The sequence below is a fragment of the Hyperolius riggenbachi genome, chromosome 6 (genome assembly GCF_040937935.1).
Source record: "Hyperolius riggenbachi isolate aHypRig1 chromosome 6, aHypRig1.pri, whole genome shotgun sequence".
NCBI classification, from domain to species: Eukaryota; Metazoa; Chordata; class Amphibia; order Anura; family Hyperoliidae; genus Hyperolius; species Hyperolius riggenbachi.
In genome coordinates, this window is record NC_090651.1 from 360,370,975 (window position 1) to 360,391,565 (window position 20,591).

At 45.2% G+C, this 20,591-nt stretch overlaps 1 protein-coding gene across 6 annotated transcripts in view; it reads left to right on the top strand.

The window, feature by feature from the left end:
* Positions 1–20,591, top strand: part of VWA5B1 (von Willebrand factor A domain containing 5B1) — a 363,216-nt gene that overhangs the window by 230,993 nt on the left and 111,632 nt on the right. For all 6 annotated transcript variants that reach the window (XM_068241760.1, XM_068241758.1, XM_068241754.1 and 3 more), the window contains 5 exons: positions 5,782–6,001; positions 7,035–7,165; positions 8,584–8,715; positions 10,906–11,030; positions 19,443–19,619. In XM_068241760.1, coding sequence (XP_068097861.1) covers positions 5,782–6,001; positions 7,035–7,165; positions 8,584–8,715; positions 10,906–11,030; positions 19,443–19,619 — 785 coding nt within the window. The remainder of the gene's footprint in view (positions 1–5,781; positions 6,002–7,034; positions 7,166–8,583; positions 8,716–10,905; positions 11,031–19,442; positions 19,620–20,591) is intronic.

The window sequence follows — 20,591 nt, forward strand, 5'->3', positions numbered from 1 at the left end:
TTAAAGGACAACTGTATCAAGAGGGCTATGGAGGCTGCCATATTTATTTCCTTTTAAGCAATACCAGTTGCCTGGCTATCCTGCTGATCCTCTGCCTCTAACACTTTCAGCCATAGGCCCTGAACAAGCATGCAGCAGATCAGATGTTTCTGACATTATTGTCAGATCTGACTAGATTAGCTGCATGTTTGTTTCGGGTGTTATTCAGACACTACTGCAGCCAAGCAGGGCTGCCAGGCAACTGATATTGTTTAAGAGGAAATAATTATGACAGGCAACCTCCATAGCCCTCTTGTTAAAGTTTCTGCATTACCCTTTCATGGCCTCTAGGTGTCACTGCTGGTAAACTACTTTACCCTGTTTAAAATCAACGCCTGAAAAAGAAGGCAGTGAAGCCTCAGATAAATCTGCAGTTGTCGTGTTTGTTATCTACAATACAATACAATAACATTTCTATAGCGCTTTTCTCCCATAGGACTCAAAGCGCTTAGGCTCTCTCAGATTCAGTAATTAGTAGGATGAAGTATTCACACAACAAAAGTTATATTTCTGCAAATGCCAGACTGAACAGGTGGGGTTTCAGTCTGGATTTAAACACGTCCAGGGATGGGGCTGTCCTGATCTGTTGAGGTAAGGAGTTCCAAAACGTAGGGGAAGCATGACAGAAGGCTCTGGGACCAAAAGTTTCCAAGTGGACTCTGGGTATGACTAGATTATTAGAACCTGTGGATCTGAGAATGCGGGGATTGCTACGCAGCTGTAACATATCTTTCATGTATCCAGGGCCTAGATTATTCAGGGATTTAAATGTCAGTAGGCCGATCTTGAATAGGACCCTCCTATTATCTGATAGAACAATGCACAATCCTGTGCCTCTGTATGCCTCTCTATGGCAATGTGAGCTGCTGTTGTCATGCTATTTCCTCTTTAAAAACACCATTGTCCCCGTCGGTTCATTAACTGCGCGTTACGGCGCTGCGAGAATTCTCGGGTCATTAAGCCGGCTTCTGGTCACCAGGAGACACAGCAGGGAGGATGTTCGGTCTCCGTCTCCGGGCGGCTGGGTTAAACGCGTCTGCGAAACCATTAACACACGGCTACGTGGTTGCTAAGGCGATCTTTCGGGCTCCGTGGAGTCACCGGCAGATAATGAGGATTAAGCGCAAATTTTTACCGCTACAAACAGCTGGAGGCAGAGGCGAGTCATCGAGAGTAAAAAAAAAAAACAACGCCGAACAGATGAAATCCCATTATCTGTTTATCGCCTGCAGTGGGAGGCGGTTTACGCATCTGAGGGGGGGAAAGTGCGAAAATATTGTTTTGCAAATTGGAACATCTGGTGATCTGTGTTCGCTGTGATAGCAGCTACTCCCAGGCAGCTGTTACTTCCACCTCCCACCTCTGCACGCCTTTTATTTATTAAAGGGGCCTGTTGTGTCTAGATTGGCGTACGGTCAGTGGGCAAAGAGGAGCCGTGAGAGGCAGAGTATACTCACCAATCCATGCTGTGCCAGCGATGGCAAGCAGTGTCACTTCTGACACGCCTGGTCACATGAAAGACACAGGGAAAGTGCTGGGAGGGAAGGAGATTCAAACTACCTTCAGGGAGATCGGGAGATCTCATTGTTGTGGGAGGGGAGGAGGCAGAAACTACTGCAGGGAGATCTCACTATTGCGGGAGGGGAGGAGACACAACAGACTGCAGGGAGCTCTCACCATTGTGGGAGGGGAGGAGACACAAACCACTGCAGGGAGATCTCACCATTGTGGGAGGGGCAGAGACACAAATTACTGCAGGGAGATCTCACCATTGTGGGAGGGGAGGAGACACAAACCACTGCAGGGAGATCTCACCATTGTGGGAGGGGCAGAGACAAAAATTACTGCAGGGAGATCTCACCATTGTGGGAGGGGAGGAGATACAAACTACTGCAGAGAGATCTCACTATTGCGGGAGGTAAGGAGACACAACAGACTGCTGGAGACTGGACAATTGGGGGAGGGGAGGAAACACAAACTACTGCAGGGAGATCTCACCATTGTGGGAGGGGAGGAGAGACAAACTAATGCAATGAAATCTCACCATTGTGGGAGGGGCAGAGACACATCCTACTGCAGGGAGATCTCACCATTGTGGGAGGGGAAGAGACACAAACTACTGCAGGGAGAGCTCACCATTGCGGGAGGGGAGGAGACACAAACCTCTGCAGGGAGATCTTACCATTGTGGGAGGGGAGGAGACACAAACTACTGCAGGGAGATCTCACTATTGCGGGAGGGGAGGAAGCACAAACTACTGCAGAGAGATCTCACCATTGTGGGAGGGGCAGAGACACAAACTACTACAGGGAAATTTCACCAATGTGGGAGGGGCAGAGACACAAACCACTGCAGGGAGATCTCACCATTGTGGGAGGGGCAGAGACACAAACTACTGCAGGGAAATCTTACCATTGTGGGAGGGGAGGACACACAGCAGACTGCAGGGAGATCTCACCATTGTGGGAGGGGAGGACACACAGCAGACTGCAGGGAGATCTCACCATTGTGGGAGGGGCAGAGACACAGCAGACTGCAGGGAGATCTCACTATTGCGGGAGGGGAGGAGACACAGCAGACTGCAGGGAGATCTCACCATTGTGGGAGGGGAGTGTGATGTCACCCTCCAATTCCTGTTTCCTTTGCGGCAGTTTACTATTCAGCCTCAGACCCTGAGGAAATTCTGAAGGCATTCAGCACTGCAGGCAAAGTAATCTTTTCTATTGGCTGGTGAGTCCACACACAATACAATTTCAATTGTATGTAAAATCATCAATACAATCTGCGATCTCCTATAGAGATCAGGTTGCTGCCACTGATTCGCATTAGCGTGTGCGAATACGCAAATCTAACTCTCGCTAGTCCTATAAGGAAAAGGGTTATTTCAACAACCTCTCTAGAGATAGCAAAATATAACAATATCAATAAAACAGTTATGATAACGTTCTCTTCAGAAAAGGGGGGCTCTTTGCAGAGATATTTAGAACAAGCACTTAGATAGACGATTTTAAATTGTTTATTTTCAATGCATTAAACTGAATACAGAAAATGTTAAAAAAACGTATCTAACAAGTGAACAGTGAAAGTGAAAATAACTGGATATAATCTGAGCAGTAGAATTACCATCTCCTGTGGAACTGCCCAGAACAGAAGATATAATAGTCCAAGATCCTTGAATGTATATGGATAGGCAAAGCTAGGACTCTCGACAGCCTTTGTGTCCACATATTTAACCCTCTACATGCTAGGGGTGGATCTTGTAAGAAAATATGATCCCCCACCCCTAGCGATCTGACCTCAGGTTGAGACCAGCCCCTTGCCTTAAAGAAACCGTTTTGGTATTTTCTCAGATTATGCCACAACTCTATGAATATTCGGTATATGATGTACAAGACTCTTTCATCTTGCGCTGAAACCGTAGGTACCAATCATGCTTGTTGTACCAGCTTCCCTGTATAGGGGATTGATATCTCGGTCTGTGGACCAGCTAGAAGAATCATTCACCTCTTAAAAGGTGTATCGACCTTGGCATATTATTCACTGTAAACCGCGACCTGCTGCCTTAATATTCTGCAAATTATAACACCATGTGGAATTATATTTCAGAGTTGAATCGGGGCAGTAGATTCCATCTTCCCCTGACAGAAAATGTGGAGAAATGTAGCTTTTAGCAGTTAGGGATTTACAACAGGTGATATGGTTTCTGGTCCTTTTGAGGTAGACCCAAAGAATGTGAGGGGAGTCATTTCATGGAGAAACCAGACCCATTGAGAAGAAGTAATGATTTTATGGCCCCTCTCTCCCAGCAGAAGTGTAAGCAGTCACTTCCTATACAGAGTGACTGGTTCATGACAAAAGACTTCTTTTTTAAGTCAAATGAAAACTAAAGGATTACTCCGAATCACGCCTTGTGTTCGCGATTTTTGATACTATGGGCGCATTTAGTGCAGGTGAAACCATCACAGGGAGGAGGCACAACAGACTGGGAGATCACAGCATTCTGGGAGGGGAGGAGACACAAACTACTGCAGGGAGGTCTCATCATTGTGAGGGTAGGAGACAAACTACTGCAGGGGGATCTCACCATTGTGAGAGGGGAGGAGACACAAACTACTGCAGGGAGATCTCGTCATTATGAGGGTAGGAGAGACGAACTACTGCAGGGGGATATCACCATTGTGGGAGGGTAGGAGAGACAAACTACTGCAGGGGGATCTCACCATTGTGGGAGGGGAGGAGACACAAACTACTGCCGGGGACCTCACCATTGTGAGAGGGGAGGAGACACAAACTACTGCAGGGGGATTTCACCATTGTGGGAGGGGAGGAGACACAAACTACTGCCGGGGACCTCACCATTGTGAGAGGGGAGGAGACACAAACTACCGCAGGGAGATCCCACCATTGTGGGAGGGGAGTAGCCACAAATGACAGCAGGGAATTCTCACTATTCTGGAATAGGAGGAGACATAAACTCCTGCAGAGAAAGATCTGCACTGTGGGAGGGGCAGAGACACAAACCACTGCAGGGAAATCTCACTATTCTGGTATAGGAGGGGACAGAAACTCCTGCAGAGAAAGATCTGTATTGTCGGAGGGGCAGAGACACACACTACTGCTGGGAAATATCATAACTGTGAGAGGGGAGATGACACAATGGGCTTGATTCACTAAAGGGTGCTAAGTGTTAGCATGCCAGTGAAAAGCCCCTTAGCACGTGTGCAAAGTGACTTTGCACGTGCTAATATGCGCACAAAAGTTTGCGCAAGAAAAGTTAAGCAGTGCGCTCAAAACGTCGCACCGTCCGCATGCAAAATAGCTTCAAAGGCTACGGTGCAATGTTTCGGGTGCACCGGATAGCGCACAATCAGTAACGGCTTTGCCCGTGCAAACTACTTAGTACCCTAGTGAATTAAGCCCCAACTACTGCAGGGAGATTTCACCATTGTGGAAGGGCAGAGACACAAATTATTGCAGGGAAATATAATTTTTGGTGGGGCAGAGACACAAACCACTGCAGGGAAATCTCACCATTGTGGGAGGGGAGGAGACACTAACTACTGCAGGGAAATCTCACCATTGTGGGAGGGGAGGAGTCACAAACTACTGCAGGGACATCTCACCATTGTGGGAGGGGAGGAGACACAAACTGCTGCAGGGACATCTCACCGTTGTGGGAGGGGAGGAGACACAGACTATTGCAGGGTGCTCTCACCATTGTGAGAGGGGAGGAGACACAGACTACTGTAGGGACATCTCACCATTGTGGGAGGGGAGGAGACACTAACTACTGCAGGGAAATCTCACCATTGTGGGAGAGAAGGAGACACAAACCACTACAGGGAAATCTCACCATTGTGGAAGGGGAGGAGACACAAACTACTGCAGGGAAATGTCACCATTGTGGGAGGGGAGGAGACACAACCTACTGCAGGGAAATCTCACCATTGTGGGAGAGAAGGAGACACAAACTACTGCAGGGAAATCTTACCATTGTGGGAGGGGAGGAGACACAAACTACTGCAGGGATATCTCACCATTGTGGGAGGAGAGGAGACACTACAGCAGGGAAATCTCACCCTTGTGGAGGTGGAGATACAAAACTACTTTTGTGGATGTGATTGAATTTCCTTTGCACTGTGGATATTATAATATAATTAGTTCCCATGTGCCTTGAGTGATACTGGCCTTACTTCAGGTAAATTCTCTGTTCCCTGTTACCGTGTTATTTCTCGTTCTCAGGTCGGATTCTGCTGGACGAGGATCTGGAGAGGATTATTTTCGTGGCCAATCTTGGAGTGGTGCCGTCCCAGGAAAGCGTGTCTGTGCTGATCAGCACTTCCTCCGAGCTCCCCACTCTCTCCAGCGGAGCCGTGAGGGTGCTGGTCCCCCCGATCTGTGTCCCCCGAGTGTCACAGGGCACCTCAGAGAGCGCCTTGGCCGCTGTGACCACCCTAAAACTGTAAGAATGCTCTAACGCTAACTATGTTTGTTTTACCTTATAATCTGTTTTACCTTATACCTTTTAATCTTATCAGACACAATTAAGACACGCCCCTGCCACACCCCCAACAAGGCTTACCACGAATCATTCTTAAAGGCGAACACACAAAAAAAAGTGAATTACCTCATGGCCATTGCAGTCCTCCTTGCAGACTATCAGCGCCTTCCTTGTCACTGTCAGGTGCTCTGTTATCATAATCCATGCTGCAGTGCAGGACCCAACCCTGCCCAGGGTCTCCCTATCTGTTTGCCATTAAAATCGGCGCTTTAAAAATCCTGCATCTGCGCAGTTCGCGCAGGTTCTCTGTCCTGTCCCCAGCCCGTCCTCGCTCCCTTCGCTCAGCTCTACGTCATGTGGGCGTGCCCGTACAACCGCCCACATGACTGATTGAGGTACAAGTCAGCCGCGCCCCCTCAGCAGAGACAAGCAGCGCTGAGCGTGGAGAGATGTGGCAAATTTACATGAACTTAACAGCGGTCTAAGTAGGCTTGCCCAGCAAAATGTTGGATGAATCTTCCTTCCCATTAATAAAAAAAAATGCTGAATATCACATAAATAGGTAGTGTCATTTAAACATAATGACCTGGCTTCTGTGCTGTTTGGTCTGGATTGCTGGGCTGGCTGGCCTGTTGCCATGTAATCTGCCAGTTCCCCCATAGATGTACCTGACCGTCTAGTGGACCTCTTCCCATGTTCCCACTGGCCTTCTATTGAAGCACCACAATTCCCAGCATGACCCCATAGAAGAACCATTGCTCCCAGCATGCCCACCATTGAGGCACCACAGCTGACTCTGGCTAGGTGACATCTGGGGCACCCCACAATAGATCCGGGGCACATGCCACTGATCTCTGGGGCTAGCGACGGTCCTTTGTATACATCTAGCACTCTACTGTACATAGAGTCTGGCTCCCAGGCAGGTTTTTCTTCCTCCCTAGCAATGTCATAGTGATAGTGGAAGCTGAGTTTTGGTTGTACCTTTTGGCCGCAGGAGGGAAGTCGGGTTGCCCGGAGGCACCAAGAAGCTCTGCCTGGCCACATTGCTGGAGACGGAAGCCATCAACTCCATCGAATATGAGCTCACCTTCCACCTGGAGATCCGGGCACCTTACCTATTGGCAGGTAAGTGGCCAGATCTAGGAGGAGGAGATGGAGAGACCACCACTGGCAGAGACCACCCACAACTACATTTGATTTAAAGACACAGACTGTATGTACTTGGGAAAGGGTGGGCCAAAGGAACATGTTTATTTAAAGTGGACCTGAATTTTTAATATATAATACCCATTACATAAAATGTTAGAAACATTAGTGCTCTAATGAAAGTAAAGGAGTAAAAGTATTATTTTACTTTTTAGATGTTGTGATTTTTATGTCTGCTGTCCGGTGGAGTGTACCGCCATATGCTGGTTGGCAGTGGCACATGTCAATTGCCAGGCAGCTCCTCCCCTCAGCCCCTCCCTCCTGAATACGCTTCTTAGCTGTGGGAGTGTCCACCTTCACAAGTGTTCGTCTCCCTGTAGGAATGAACGGAGGTGACAAAAAAGAGTAAAAACAACTATTTCTTAAAAATTTGTAAAATAGGAGGTAGAAGACACGGATATATACGTTTTCAGTTCAAAAACTTTAATTGACTACTCCATGGTGCAATGCGTTTCACAGGTACATTCCTGCTTCATCAGGCAAACAAGGAGTGAATAGATCCATCGTTTTGAAGGCCAAGTGCAGATGTGTCAGTCATGATGAGTGCAGAGGTACAGACTGAGCTACATGGAGACAGACGGACATGGCTTTTCTTAAGGTGGCCATGCATTTGGCGATGAACCATCAGATAGTTTCCTCTCTGATCAAATCACAGAGGGACCTATAGCCTGCCTACACACTGTGGACAGATTTCCAGTAGATTTCAGCATGAAATCTTTTGGAAATTGCCTAGCGCCGCCGCCTTCCAGCCCACCACCAACCCATATAATGTGTCCCCTATTCCCCCACCCAGCCTCTCACGCCAGCACAACTCCTCGCCTCCTCCTGTTTACAGCATCTTTTAGAAATTGCCACTTGTCACCCGCGCATGCAGTGATGTCAGTACATGCGGTGGTGTCACATGGTACAGGTGGATCATGGTGACATCGGAAGAGGCCAGGAGTCATGCCAGCATGACAGGTGAGTGTGCAACACTCACCACATGTACACTGGGGGAGTGGGAGAATAGGAAATCGAATGCCATTACCGGCGGGCACCCGATTAAGTCCTTGAGCCCGGAATTTTCCAGCATGCCCAATCAATCCCTTCGACTTATTTCGGACAGAAATTGATCGAAACCATTGATGGGATCGCTATGTTGCAGCATAAACATCTGCTAGATTCAATCATTATGATCGAATCAGCTGAGTAATGATGCCGAAAAGCGAGTCATGTATGATGACCCTTATTATAGGCATATACAATCGGGGACAATGTGACAGAGGTGTAGATAGACTGACCTACAAGCAGGCTCCTCCTTCCTCCATCCATCCGCTAATATTGTGTTCCTGTTCCAGGAGTGGAGAGCCCCACCCATGAAATCCGGGCAGACGCTGACCCCTCTGCTCCTTCCGCCAAGAGCATCGTCATCACGTTGGCCAACAAGCACACCTACGACCGGCCGGTGGAGATCCTCATCCACCCCAGTGGTAAGCACCTCACAGTATAGTGGGACAAGGGCCTGAATGTGGTGCACTCACTTCCGGTGTCTTCCAGTGAATGTGGTGCGCTCACTTCCGGTGTCTTCCAGTGAATGTGGTGCGCACACTTCCGGTGTCTTCCAGTGAATCATGTGGTTCGCACACTTCCGGCTTCTGCAGCTGGGCTCAGTAGGGAGTCAAGTCTGCAGGACAAGTGTTTTTGTTTTTTTTAATGTCGGTGGGGAGAAAGATTAAAGATGGGACCTGAGAGCCCAGGGCGGAGAGTTTTCACTTTATAGCATCAAGTAAGTCATTTTCTTTTGACGCAAGTACATGATTCTCAAGCATTCGAATCCAAGCAGTGAAGTGCATTACAGGCTCACCCACAGGCCTGGATTTCTCAAAGGCCAGGCCTTGCGCGGCTGCAGCCCAAGGGGGCACCTGGGCATGAAAAAGGGGTTGCTACATATGAAAGAGGAGGCTAAAAATGCATGAAAAAGGGAAACTGATGCTCAATGGAGCTGTTCATGAAAGAAATTGCCTCCTGTACATGAATGACACACAAGGAAGAGGGGGCTGCACATGGAACGGGCGAGGGGGGCTGCTGTACATGAATGACACACAAGGAAGAGGGGGCTGCACATGGAATGGGAGGGGCGCTACTGCACAAGAGAGGGGAGCCACAACATACTTGGCCTAGAGGCACAAATAGTATAAATCTTGCTCACCTGGGTGTGGAAGAAAGGGTGCAGGCTGCTGTAAGGTTTGAAGAGTCATCCTGGTCACCAATTCGTTGTGTTCATTAGTCACAGAGGCAGGATACATGAAACTAGGTCTATTTACAAGATTAACCAATCCTCTACATCAACAGTGTCTTCTCTTCATCTTCATAGCCAAAGCAGAACATTTTCCCCTTCAGTAATAGAACAGGAATCAGCGACCCACAACAGTATAGATAATCTTATGCATTAAACAAGTATAACAGTGCCATCTACAGGTCTGATGTATGAACACCACAGGGACGTGGGAGACCCTTCCACTAGCAATTCATTATGCATTAGCTTGGCTCAGGGGAGTATTGGATAAAAAATAAATACATTCTTGAACTTCAGCTTATAGCGAGAGGGTCACTTGGTCTCCATGATACTCTGAGACCTGAAATAGGAGAGGCTTTAGTCTTGGGCTTTGTTGCAATGCCTCTTGTGTTGTGCGCCTGGTGCCTTTCTTTTAGTGATGAGCAAAAATGCCAATATTCTTTTCACATTAATTTTCACGGAAATAATGTTAAATTCGATATTTGAGCGAAAATACCATCGAAAACAAGATTTGTTATTTCTTACAATTTTCATAAATTTTTGCTGTAAAAATTGATGTTTTTCACGGCAAAAATGTTTGCAGTAAAATATCTTTTTTCCAGTTCTTGCGCTTTTCGCTAATTATCATGGTAAAATATAGATTTTTCGTGAAAAAATACAAGCTATTTTCATGAAAAACGTTCTTGAAATCGAAAAATAGCAATTTCAATGCGAAAATGATTTGTGCAAAAATTTGCAGGCAACACTGCTTTCTTTCCCCTTTAGACCAAGTCCCGCTCTCTGGCAAGCTGTCCCGGAGCGAACGGCCAAGTCACGGCAATCAAGTTCCGCACAGCAATGTGCGGCAGATGTTTCCTCCCACTCCCACATGCTTATTGATTGCTCGAGTCTGGAAAACGATTAATCAGACTGATCCTTCTAATCTGTCGCTCGGCCCATTTGTCTCTCGCACTGAGCAATCGCATTACCCCGAGTCGGGCCGCTGCGTGCGTCATCCCAGATGACGCACAGAGCTGACAGATGTTGCCGCGTGGTGATCTTGATTTATGGCGGTAATATGTCATTGGTGATTAATTCCATCACACGGAGTATGATGTTATAGCCAATCTCAGATGCGGTATTATTAAAAACAACAGATGTGCGCAACGCACCGCGAATCCTCATGGAAAATGATTGAGGGCTGGTGTGTGTGTAGCCCCTCCTTCCACCTGGTGTGTGTATAGCCCCCCCCCCCCCACACCTGGCGTGTGTAGCCCCTCCTTCCACCTGGAATGTGTGTTGCCCCTCCTTCCACCTGGTATGTGTGTGTAGCCCCGCCTTCCATGGGGAACTGAAGTTGAGTTTCCTGTCTGGCTCTGAACTTTTCATGTCTTTCTTTTGGCAGAACCCCACCTACCACATATTCTGATGGAGGAGGGCGACATGACCCCCTACGAGTATGAGCTGTTCCTGAGAGGCAAGAGCGACTTCATCCGAGGAACCAAAAAAGATCCCAGCCCCGAGAAAAAGGTAGGAGTCCCCAAGAACCCTTGTAACTCTGACAGATAGGAATTTAATACAAATTATTTTCATGGTCTTTGATTGTTGCTCTCAGGGCTGTGGAGTCGGAGTCGAGGAATTGGAGTCAGAGCAATTTTGGGTACATGGGGCCATGTGCAATTCACTTTTTCACCAGAGTTTTCTCCTAGGAAATAATTTTTCATCTTTGATTTAAAATAACTGTCCAGTACTTTTCAACTAAAAAAAAGTACCAAAAAGTAGGCGAAAAAGTACTATCAAAATTATGAGTATCTTTTTGCTTGTTGATGAATTAAAAGGCATTTTATTTGCAAGTTTAAAAATATCTCCTAGGAGAAAACTCAGGTGAAAAAGTAAATTGCATATGGGCCCTGGATTCGGTGGTTTCATAAACTCAGTCAGATGAATTTTGTACCCACTCCATAACCCTGCAAGGGCTGTGGAGTCGGAGTCAAAGCGATTTTTGGTTATCTGGAGTTGGAGTCAGAGGTTTTATAAACGTAATAGTTGAAGTCGGATGATTTTTGTGCGTGTATCAAAAAAGGGCGCCTGGAAAAAAGGGCGCGGGGTGTAGCCGAAATTGTAAGTTTGAATGCAAAACCATATTTTTCGTTTAAGAGGTTATAAACGATAATTTAGTGCTAAATAGGTTAAATAAACGGGAATGAAATGGCAAAATACCGTCTATAGCAGTAAACGAATTCTGAAAAGAAACGTCAAATAGCGTCTATAGCAAAAACGATATTTACACTTGTATTAAGCATAGTACTAGAATGGTAGGTTTTACAGGTATTTTACTACAATTATACCTAACTTTAGGGTCACAGATATCTCTCCTTATCCATATCACTCACACCTAGACCCCCCCTTTGTGTAAATACACATAATGTAATAAATTGTATATATTACATATATTATACTATAACTATACCTAACCTTACTCTCATACGGAGCCCTCCCTGTACCTATCCCTAACCCCTAGACCCCCTGGTGGTGTCTAAACCTAAGACTCCCCTGGTGGTGCCTAAACCTAAGACCTCCCTGGTGGTGCCTAAAACTAACCACCCCCCTGGTGATGCCTAAACCTAACCACCCCCTGATGGTGTATATTACACTGTAACTATACCTAACCCTCCCTGTACCTATCCCTAACCCCTAGACCCCCCTGGTGGTGCCTAAACCTAAGACCCCCCTGTTGGTGCCTAAAACTAACCACCCCCCCCTGTTGGTGCCTAAACCTAAGACCCCCCTGTTGGTGCCTAAACCTAAGACCCCCCTGTTGGTGCCTAAAACTAACCACCCCCCCTGTTGGTGCCTAAACCTAAGACCCCCCTGTTGGTGCCTAAACCTAAGACCCCCCTGTTGGTGCCTAAACCTGAAAACCCCCCTGTTGGTGCCTAAACCTAAGACCCCCCTGTTGGTGCCTAAACCTAAGACCCCCCCTGTTGGTGCCTAAACCTAAGACCCCCCCTGTTGGTGCCTAAACCTAAGACCCCCCTGTTGGTGCCTAAACCTAAGACCCCCCTGGTGGTGCCTAAACCTAAGACCCCCCTGGTGGTGCCTAAACCTAAGACCCCCCTGGTGGTGCCTAAACCTAAGACTCCCCTGGTGGTGCCTAAAACTAACCACCCCCCTGGTGGTGCCTAAAACTAACCACCCCCCTGGTGGTGTATATCGCACTGTAACTATACCTAACCCTCCCTGTACCTATCCCTAACCCCTAGACCCCCCTGGTGGTGCCTAAACCTAAGACCCCCCTGGTGGTGCCTAAACCTAAGACTCCCCTGGTGGTGCCTAAACCTAAGACCCCCCTTCTGGTACCTAAACCTAAGACCCCCCTGGTGGTGCCTAAAACTAACCACCACCCTGGTCCTAACCCTCCCTGTACCTATCCCTAACCCCTAGACCCCCTAGTAATGCCTAAACCTAACCATCCCCACTGCACAAAACACGCTAAACACATATAAACAATAATATATTTAATCCTTAAAATACTTCACTCCAAATAACATGAATAAAATAATTTATATATTTGTAATAGAATAACTAGCCTTAAAATCACGTATACATTAATAATATTATAAGTAGAAAAAGGTATATATAATATATATACACATACAATACAATAGATAGCCTTACAATCACGTATTAGAAATCTTAAAATAACAGTAATATTTAAAGCGATATTTTAGTAACTATAATCAACGCATTATAAGTGTAAAAACAAAGTTAATACCAAAAGCGATGTATTTCTAATACAATCAGGCTGAGAAACGTTATTTAAGCATTATACATATGAAAACGAATTTTAAATGATAAAAGAAGTGTAAACGAAATTTTAGTTGTTATAGCTTTGTAAGCGCAATTTTAATACGAAAAAACTAGTTAAAACTGATATAAGCGAAATTTACAAACGAAAAAATAAGTATAATACAAAGTCAAAACGAACTTGTAAACGATATTTGTTATAAACTTTACCCTGTAAACGAAAACATTTGTTAACACGATCCCTGTAAACGCTATTTCTCGTGCGCCCTTTTTTCCTGTCGGGCGCCGAATAGCCGATATTTTGCATTGCAGTCTATGGCGGCGCCCTTTTTGTCCACTATCCCTGTGCGCCCTTTTTTACTAGCACCGATTTTTGTACCCACTCCACAGCCCTTGTTGCTTTTAGTGATGAGCACATTTTTCGCATAATTTCGCATTGTAATTCGTAATTATGATGCAAAATCATAATGCGAAATTTCGGGAAAAGTTGTAATTGATTTCCTTTGTAACAGCAATTAGTAACTGCAATTTCACAATTTCATGTAATTTTCGTGTAATTTCATGACAACTTTAGTAGTTAATAGCAAAGGCCCCATACATGCTATCATCACCAAAATTGCTACATATGTTAATCGGAATTTTAAAAATGCAAAGGAAAATGGTTTTTAAACTGAGCTTGGGCTTGGACCACTTAACCATAAAAAATAAATTTTCAAAAAAATTTGCACAGTAAGGAAACCAGAAAAGGGCGCTCCCCTGTAGCTTGAAGTCGAAACTACAATAGTGGTCAGTAGGGTCGGTCAATAACATGCAAATAATTCCGAGTTGATGTAAATTACGCAAATTTGTATGCAAAGTTATGCCGCTTGAACAAAGACGAACTGAATTTTGCCTCAAACTAATTTGATTGGTCCTTTTTTTAGCCTGCATACATTTGCAAAGTTTGCATAATCCTGCATCAACTCAAAATATTTTGCATGTCATTGACCGTCCCTAGTGGCTAGCAGTGTACCACCTGACTTGGCAGATCGCCGAAGGGGCGGCATACAAGACGTAAACTGAACTGAGAGGGATATGGAAGCTGCCATATTTATTTCCTAGTAGCAAACGTAAGCCCGTTTAAAAACGGGCTCTAGGTCTGTGTTTCTTCCGGGGCCGCTGCAACCATACCCGGCCGCCTGCTCACACGCCCCGTCCCCGTCCTACTGTCCCAAAAAGCACGGACCCAGCTACACAGGAACAGCATGACACAGGGACACAGGGGTTTTATTATAGAGGATTAAACAATGCACATTGCCTTGCCATTCTGCTGATCCTCTGCCTCTCATACTTTTAGCCCTAGACCCTGAACAAGCATGCAAATGCAAGTTTATTTCAGGCGTGTGCTTCAGACTCTACTGCTTCCAAAGACATCAGCAGGACAGCCAGGCAACGGGTATTACTTAAAAGTAATTTAACATGGCAGCCTCCATACATCTTTCACTTCAGATGCCATTTATACTCAAGACAAGCCTATGGATTTTCAGGAAAGTCCTATTTAGAATAATTGCTGTAACTGTTCATCTTATCACGGGAATTCTCCCATCTGGTTCACTTTAACAATACCATATGAAGCTGCTTATTCCCCCACTTCCTCCGCAAGCCAATCCATCCGCCCCACCAGAGGAAGAACCGCACCACGGAGCTCTGTGTTCCCAGAGACCTCTCTGCTTAATGATGACATCTGCCAATCAAAACTGTCTTCTATAAAAGCTGTTTATTCTACACTTCGCACTCCGGAGAAAGGCCTCCAGAAAACGATAGGAGGAGGGGTGGCGGTAATGAGGCCCTGAAAGTGGAAGTCTAGCAGAAACCAAGATTACGGGCGTGGGAGACTCCAATCCACGCTGTTACTGTGAATAAAATAACTTTCTTGTGGTGAATAACAGAAATAGGCGACTTCCACTACTCACTTTCTCCGCAGGTGGCGGTTTTATCGATATTTATTCTCAGGATCTTGTTTGCTTCACCAAGGTATCTCCAGGTTCACTAACATTTACGGCACTTTCACACCCAGGTGGGGCAGTATTTTTACCGCATCACACCGCCATGCAATGACAGTCTATGGAGGCTTTCATATTGTGACGTTACGGCGCGACGTGACGGAAGTGACGTTTTCGTCACATTCCCGACGCAGGTCAGGAACTACGTTGCTTCTGCGTCGAGATGCGGCAATCTGCGTCGGCCCAAAAGTCATGTTAGTCCATGGCGATGCATGAATTAAAAAAAATTACCAACACGACATTGTGGCGCGCATGCGCGAAAGCATATATTTTAACAACACGCTTCCGCATACCCAAAGCAGGAAGTGACGGCAAGTGTGAGTTACGCGCGCATCACTTCCTGCTTGGCCACTGGCCAGACAGGAAACACCGCTCAATAGCGCAGTGTTCCCTGAAGGCCTGTATTTGACGGTGCAATGTGGTGCGCCAGACACGACGCACCCCTTCGCTTATACTGGTTTATGGTGTGAAAACAGCCTTAAAGTGACACTGAAGTGAAAAAAACTTAAGATATAATGGATTGTATGTGTAGTACAGATACTTAACATAGATATTAGTAGCAAATAAAAGGGTCTCATATTTTTATTTTCCCTTATATAGCTTTTTTTTTTATAACATTGCATCATTCTCTAATATTTACAATTTACAAACCACACTGCATTTTAAACTATGAAACAGAGCAGAGCTAATGACCTTTTGAACTTCCCTGCAGTAAAATCTTATCTGAAGTTGTCTTTTAGGCCCAGTGCACACCGGCCGAATCCGCCTAATAATCCGCATGGCTAATGTATCTCTATGGGCTGGTGCACAGCGGCGGTTTAAGGTTTTTAGCAAGCCACAAACGTGCCTCTTGCTGCACGTTTGCGGTTTGCTTAACCCATTCGCGTTCCATCGTTTTCACTTGAGAAATGTTCACCTCCCATTCATTAGCCTATAACTTTATCACTACTTATCACAATGAACTGATCTATATCTTGTTTTTTCCGCCACCAATTAGGCTTTCATTTTGCTAAGAGCCACTTTACTGTCAATGCATTTTAACAGGAAGAATAAGAAAAAAACCGGAAAAAAACATTATTTCTCAGTTTTCAGCCATTATAGTTTTAAAATAATACATGCCTTCATAATTAAAACCCACGTATTGTATTTGCCGATATGTCCCGGTTATTACACCATTAAAATTATGTCCCTATCACAATGTATGGCGACAATATTTTATTCGGAAATAAAGGTGCATTTTTTCCGTTTTGCATCTATCACTATTTACAAGTTTTAAATAAAAAAAATATAGAAATATATCATCTTTACATTGATATTTAAAAAGTTTAGACCCTTAGGTAAATATTTACATGTTTTTTTTTTTTTATTATGTTGTTTTTTTTTATATTAAACATTTTATTTGGGTAGTTTTGGGAGGGTGGGATGTAATTAATAGGTTTAAAATGTAAATGTGTGTTGATTTTAATTTTTTTTTACTTTTGGTTGTAGTATTACTTTTTGGCCACAAAATGGCGGCCATGAGTTTGTTTACATGACGTCACTCTAAGCGTAACACACGCTTAGAGCGACGCATAGGGGAGGTAACAGCCAGAAAAGGCGAAGCTTCCGAGAGAAGCTGTCGCTTTTTCAGCGGGGGAGAGTAATCAGTGATCGGGCACCATAGCCCGATACACTGATTGCCTGGCTAACGAACCGCGGGCCGGGAGCACGCGATCGGCCGCAGGAGCGTGCGGTAGCGCGCATGGTTCCGGGACGTAGTTTCTACGTCCAGGAACCAAAATAGGTTAAAACCTCAAACCGCCGGTGTGCACCAGCCCATAGAGATACATTAGCCACGCGGATGCTGATGCGGATGCGGCCGGCGGATCTCATACAAAATCCGCTCGGTGTGCACCCGGCAAATATTGGCCCTCTGCTCCCAAAACCGCTAGCGTTTTGACGATCTGCTAGCAGTTTTGGTGTGCACTGAGCCTGTCTGTTTCTTTGATGTATAAGTGCTTCAGAAAAGAGCATTGTTCTCTGACTAAATTAGTCAGAGAGCTCAGAGAAGCTCTTTTGCATGGATAGCAACTGAAGTTTCTTAAAGAGAACCCAAGGCGGAATTTTTATATCTTAATAGGACACAGAGGCATGTCCTGTGCACAATGACATGCCTATGTGTCCTTGTTCTGCAAGCAGATTGACGCTAGCCTGGCACTATTCTGCAGGGGGGACAGCAGAGCCCAGGGGGAACTGGCGGCTGCAGCACAAGGACACAGAGGCATGTCATTGTGCACAGGACATGCCTCTGTGTCCTATTAAGATTTGAAAATGCCGTCTTGGGTTCTCTTTAACTCTTCCTGTACTGTAAACAATATAAGACTCTTTGCAACTAATGTTATATTTCTTAGCTGTACTACACATGAAATTCATTATATCATAAGTTTATTTTAACTTCTGATTCCCTTTAATCCCCATGAGAGAAGTTTTGAATTTGGTTCTTACAATTTTCCGGTTGGATTACTGAATGATTCATGGCAGCTGTTCAGCTCTCTGCTGTGGCTCACCTAAGGATTACCATGCTTCAGGCAGGTGCACACTGCTGTCCTTTTATAATGCAAAATAAACACTGCTATAGCTTATGTTTGTTAGTTTTGTGTACATTTAGGGCTCATTCACACTGTAGACTTTTTTTTTGTTTTTTTTCCAAACGTGGGCGATTTTTAAAATCGCCCACCAAACGCTTGTGCAATGAATGTCTATGAGAAGGTTCATATCAGCGCGGGTCGTGCGCTGTCCGTTCAGTAAAGCAGTGCCTGGACCAATTTTGAGGCCATTCCGCCTCAATGGAAAGTATAGGAGAAATGCAAAACGCTCACAAAAATTCATTCAGTTCAAAATGAATTGCTTTTGATTCAGTTTGTGACTAAAAAGAATACACAAGACATGGGCCTCAACTCTAAAACGTTCTAAACTCCATTCTACAACTTATCAGAGATAAAATGTTACCACATATGTCTCTTGTAGTTTTGCTAAAGCTAGCCACTAACGGTCCAATTTCTAGCGAAAAAACGTTCGAGCGATCAGAAATTCTGATTGGATTGGTTGTAAATAATCTCCATTGGTGGACACAATCGATTATGAACGAGTGAAGAAAATGTCGCCCGAATGAATTTTCGTCAAACGAAAATTTGGATTTTCTTGGTGGTCGTGATAGATAGGAAGCAATGATTGGTTAGTTGGTGGTGTAGTGAACGATTTTTCGCTAGAAATTGGACCGTTAGTGGCCAGCTTAAGACTTTCCCAAGATTGATCATAATTTTGAAAATTACTTTTTTATGTTGGATTGAGGTTGTCCCTACCCAATTTTTATGTGACGCATGCCCAAGCTTTTAGACACACCAAAATGTATTCTACAACTCGTCACAATAAAAATGATACCACATGTGCGTCAATTAGTAACAAACTGGTGGTGCACTCACAATAACTACACTAGACGTATATATCCGTCCAGATAGGCTTAAGTGGTTAAAGGGAAGGTTCACACTGCTAAAAAAAAAAAAACTGCACTCACCTGGGGCTTCTTCCAGCTCCTGGCAGTCGATCGGTGCCCTCGTGTCCAAATGACATCACTTACACCACGTGACCCGCGCCGTGGAACGCATATAACGCCGACCCGGGAAAGCCGACCTGGCGAGGTCGGCTTCTTCACCACTGGACGCCCGGAGGGAGAGGAGCTGCGCCGAGGGCACCGATCGACTGCCAGGAGCTGGAAGAAGCCCCAGGTGAGTGCAGTTTTTTTTTTTTTTTAGAAGTGCGGATCTTCCCTTTAAGCCTGGTACACTCTTCTAATTTTGATTGGTCAGTTTTAACCACCTTCATGTAATATGAGAGCTTACCTACGTAATCAGTTCATAGTTCTCAAATCTGTTGGCCCTCATCCTACATGAAGGTGGTAAAATTGGCCAGTCATTGGCCAATCCAAATTGCACGTGTGTACCAGGCTTTATCAAACACTGGTGTATGTTTGTAATAATTTTCAATGAATGGTTTGTGTCATGTATGTCTGTTTCCCGGTCTTGTTTCTTACCATTTCCTCCTATTCTCCCGATAGACGGAGATCATCCGAAAGCGTCTCATCAAAGATATCTGCCACAACCCAGTGGTGATGCTGAACTTCTGCCCCTACCTGCCGCCCAAACAGACCGACCTCACCAAAACGCAGGGCGAGTTCATCTTCCTCATCGACCGCAGCGGCAGCATGAGTGGGGTCAACATCGCCAGGGTCAGGGTAAGGCGGGGCCTCCAGAGACGTCTGTCACATCTGCTGCAGAGACATGTTTCAGGCACTGGGGATCAGACATGTAAGGGGGGAGGGGGGAGGGGGTTGTAATAACTACTAACTGTAATGTAACCGTCTTCAGCAGCATGCTAGTCTAGATAAACTTTTTAAATTCAGATGTGTTCAAGTTATGCTAAAGAAAAACCGTAACCGAACCGAAAATTTTAAACTGCAAAAAAAGCAAGCAGCATCTCCTTCCACTGACATCACCTGCCAGCAGTAAAAATGGCACCCTGTGATAAATGTCAGAACGTAAATCAGGGAGAGGAAAGATTTTACAATGGGCAAACACTGACTAAATAATTTATACATAATTATTGTAAAAATGAAGCACTTTTTTTTATTACATTATTTTCACTGGAGAGGAACTCCAGTGAAAATAATGTAATAAAAAAATGGCTTCATTTTTACAATAATTATGTATAAATGATTTAGTCAGTGTTTGCCCATTGTAAAATCTTTTAAATCCCTGATTTACATTCTGACATTTATTACATGGTGCCATTTTTACTGCTGGCAGGTGATGTAGCTGCTGCTTGCTGTTTTGGCAGTTGGAAACAGCTGTAAACAGCTATTTCCCACAATGTAACAGGGTTCACAGACAGGAAACTGCCAGAAGTACCTCGGTACACAGGGCTTCTTGTGGGAGGGGTTTCACCACAATATCAGCCATACAGCGCCCCCTGATGGTCTGTTTGTGAAAAGGAATATATTTCTCATGTAAAAGGGGGTATCAGCTACTAATTGGGATTAAGTTCAATTCTTGGTCGGAGTTTCTCTTTAAAGGACACCTGAAGTGAGAGAGATATGGAGGCTGCCATAGTTATTTCTTTCTAAACAATGCAAATTACCTGGTTGCCCTGCTGATCCTCTGCCTCTAATACGTTTAGCCATAGATTAGCAGGGCAGCCAGGCAACTGG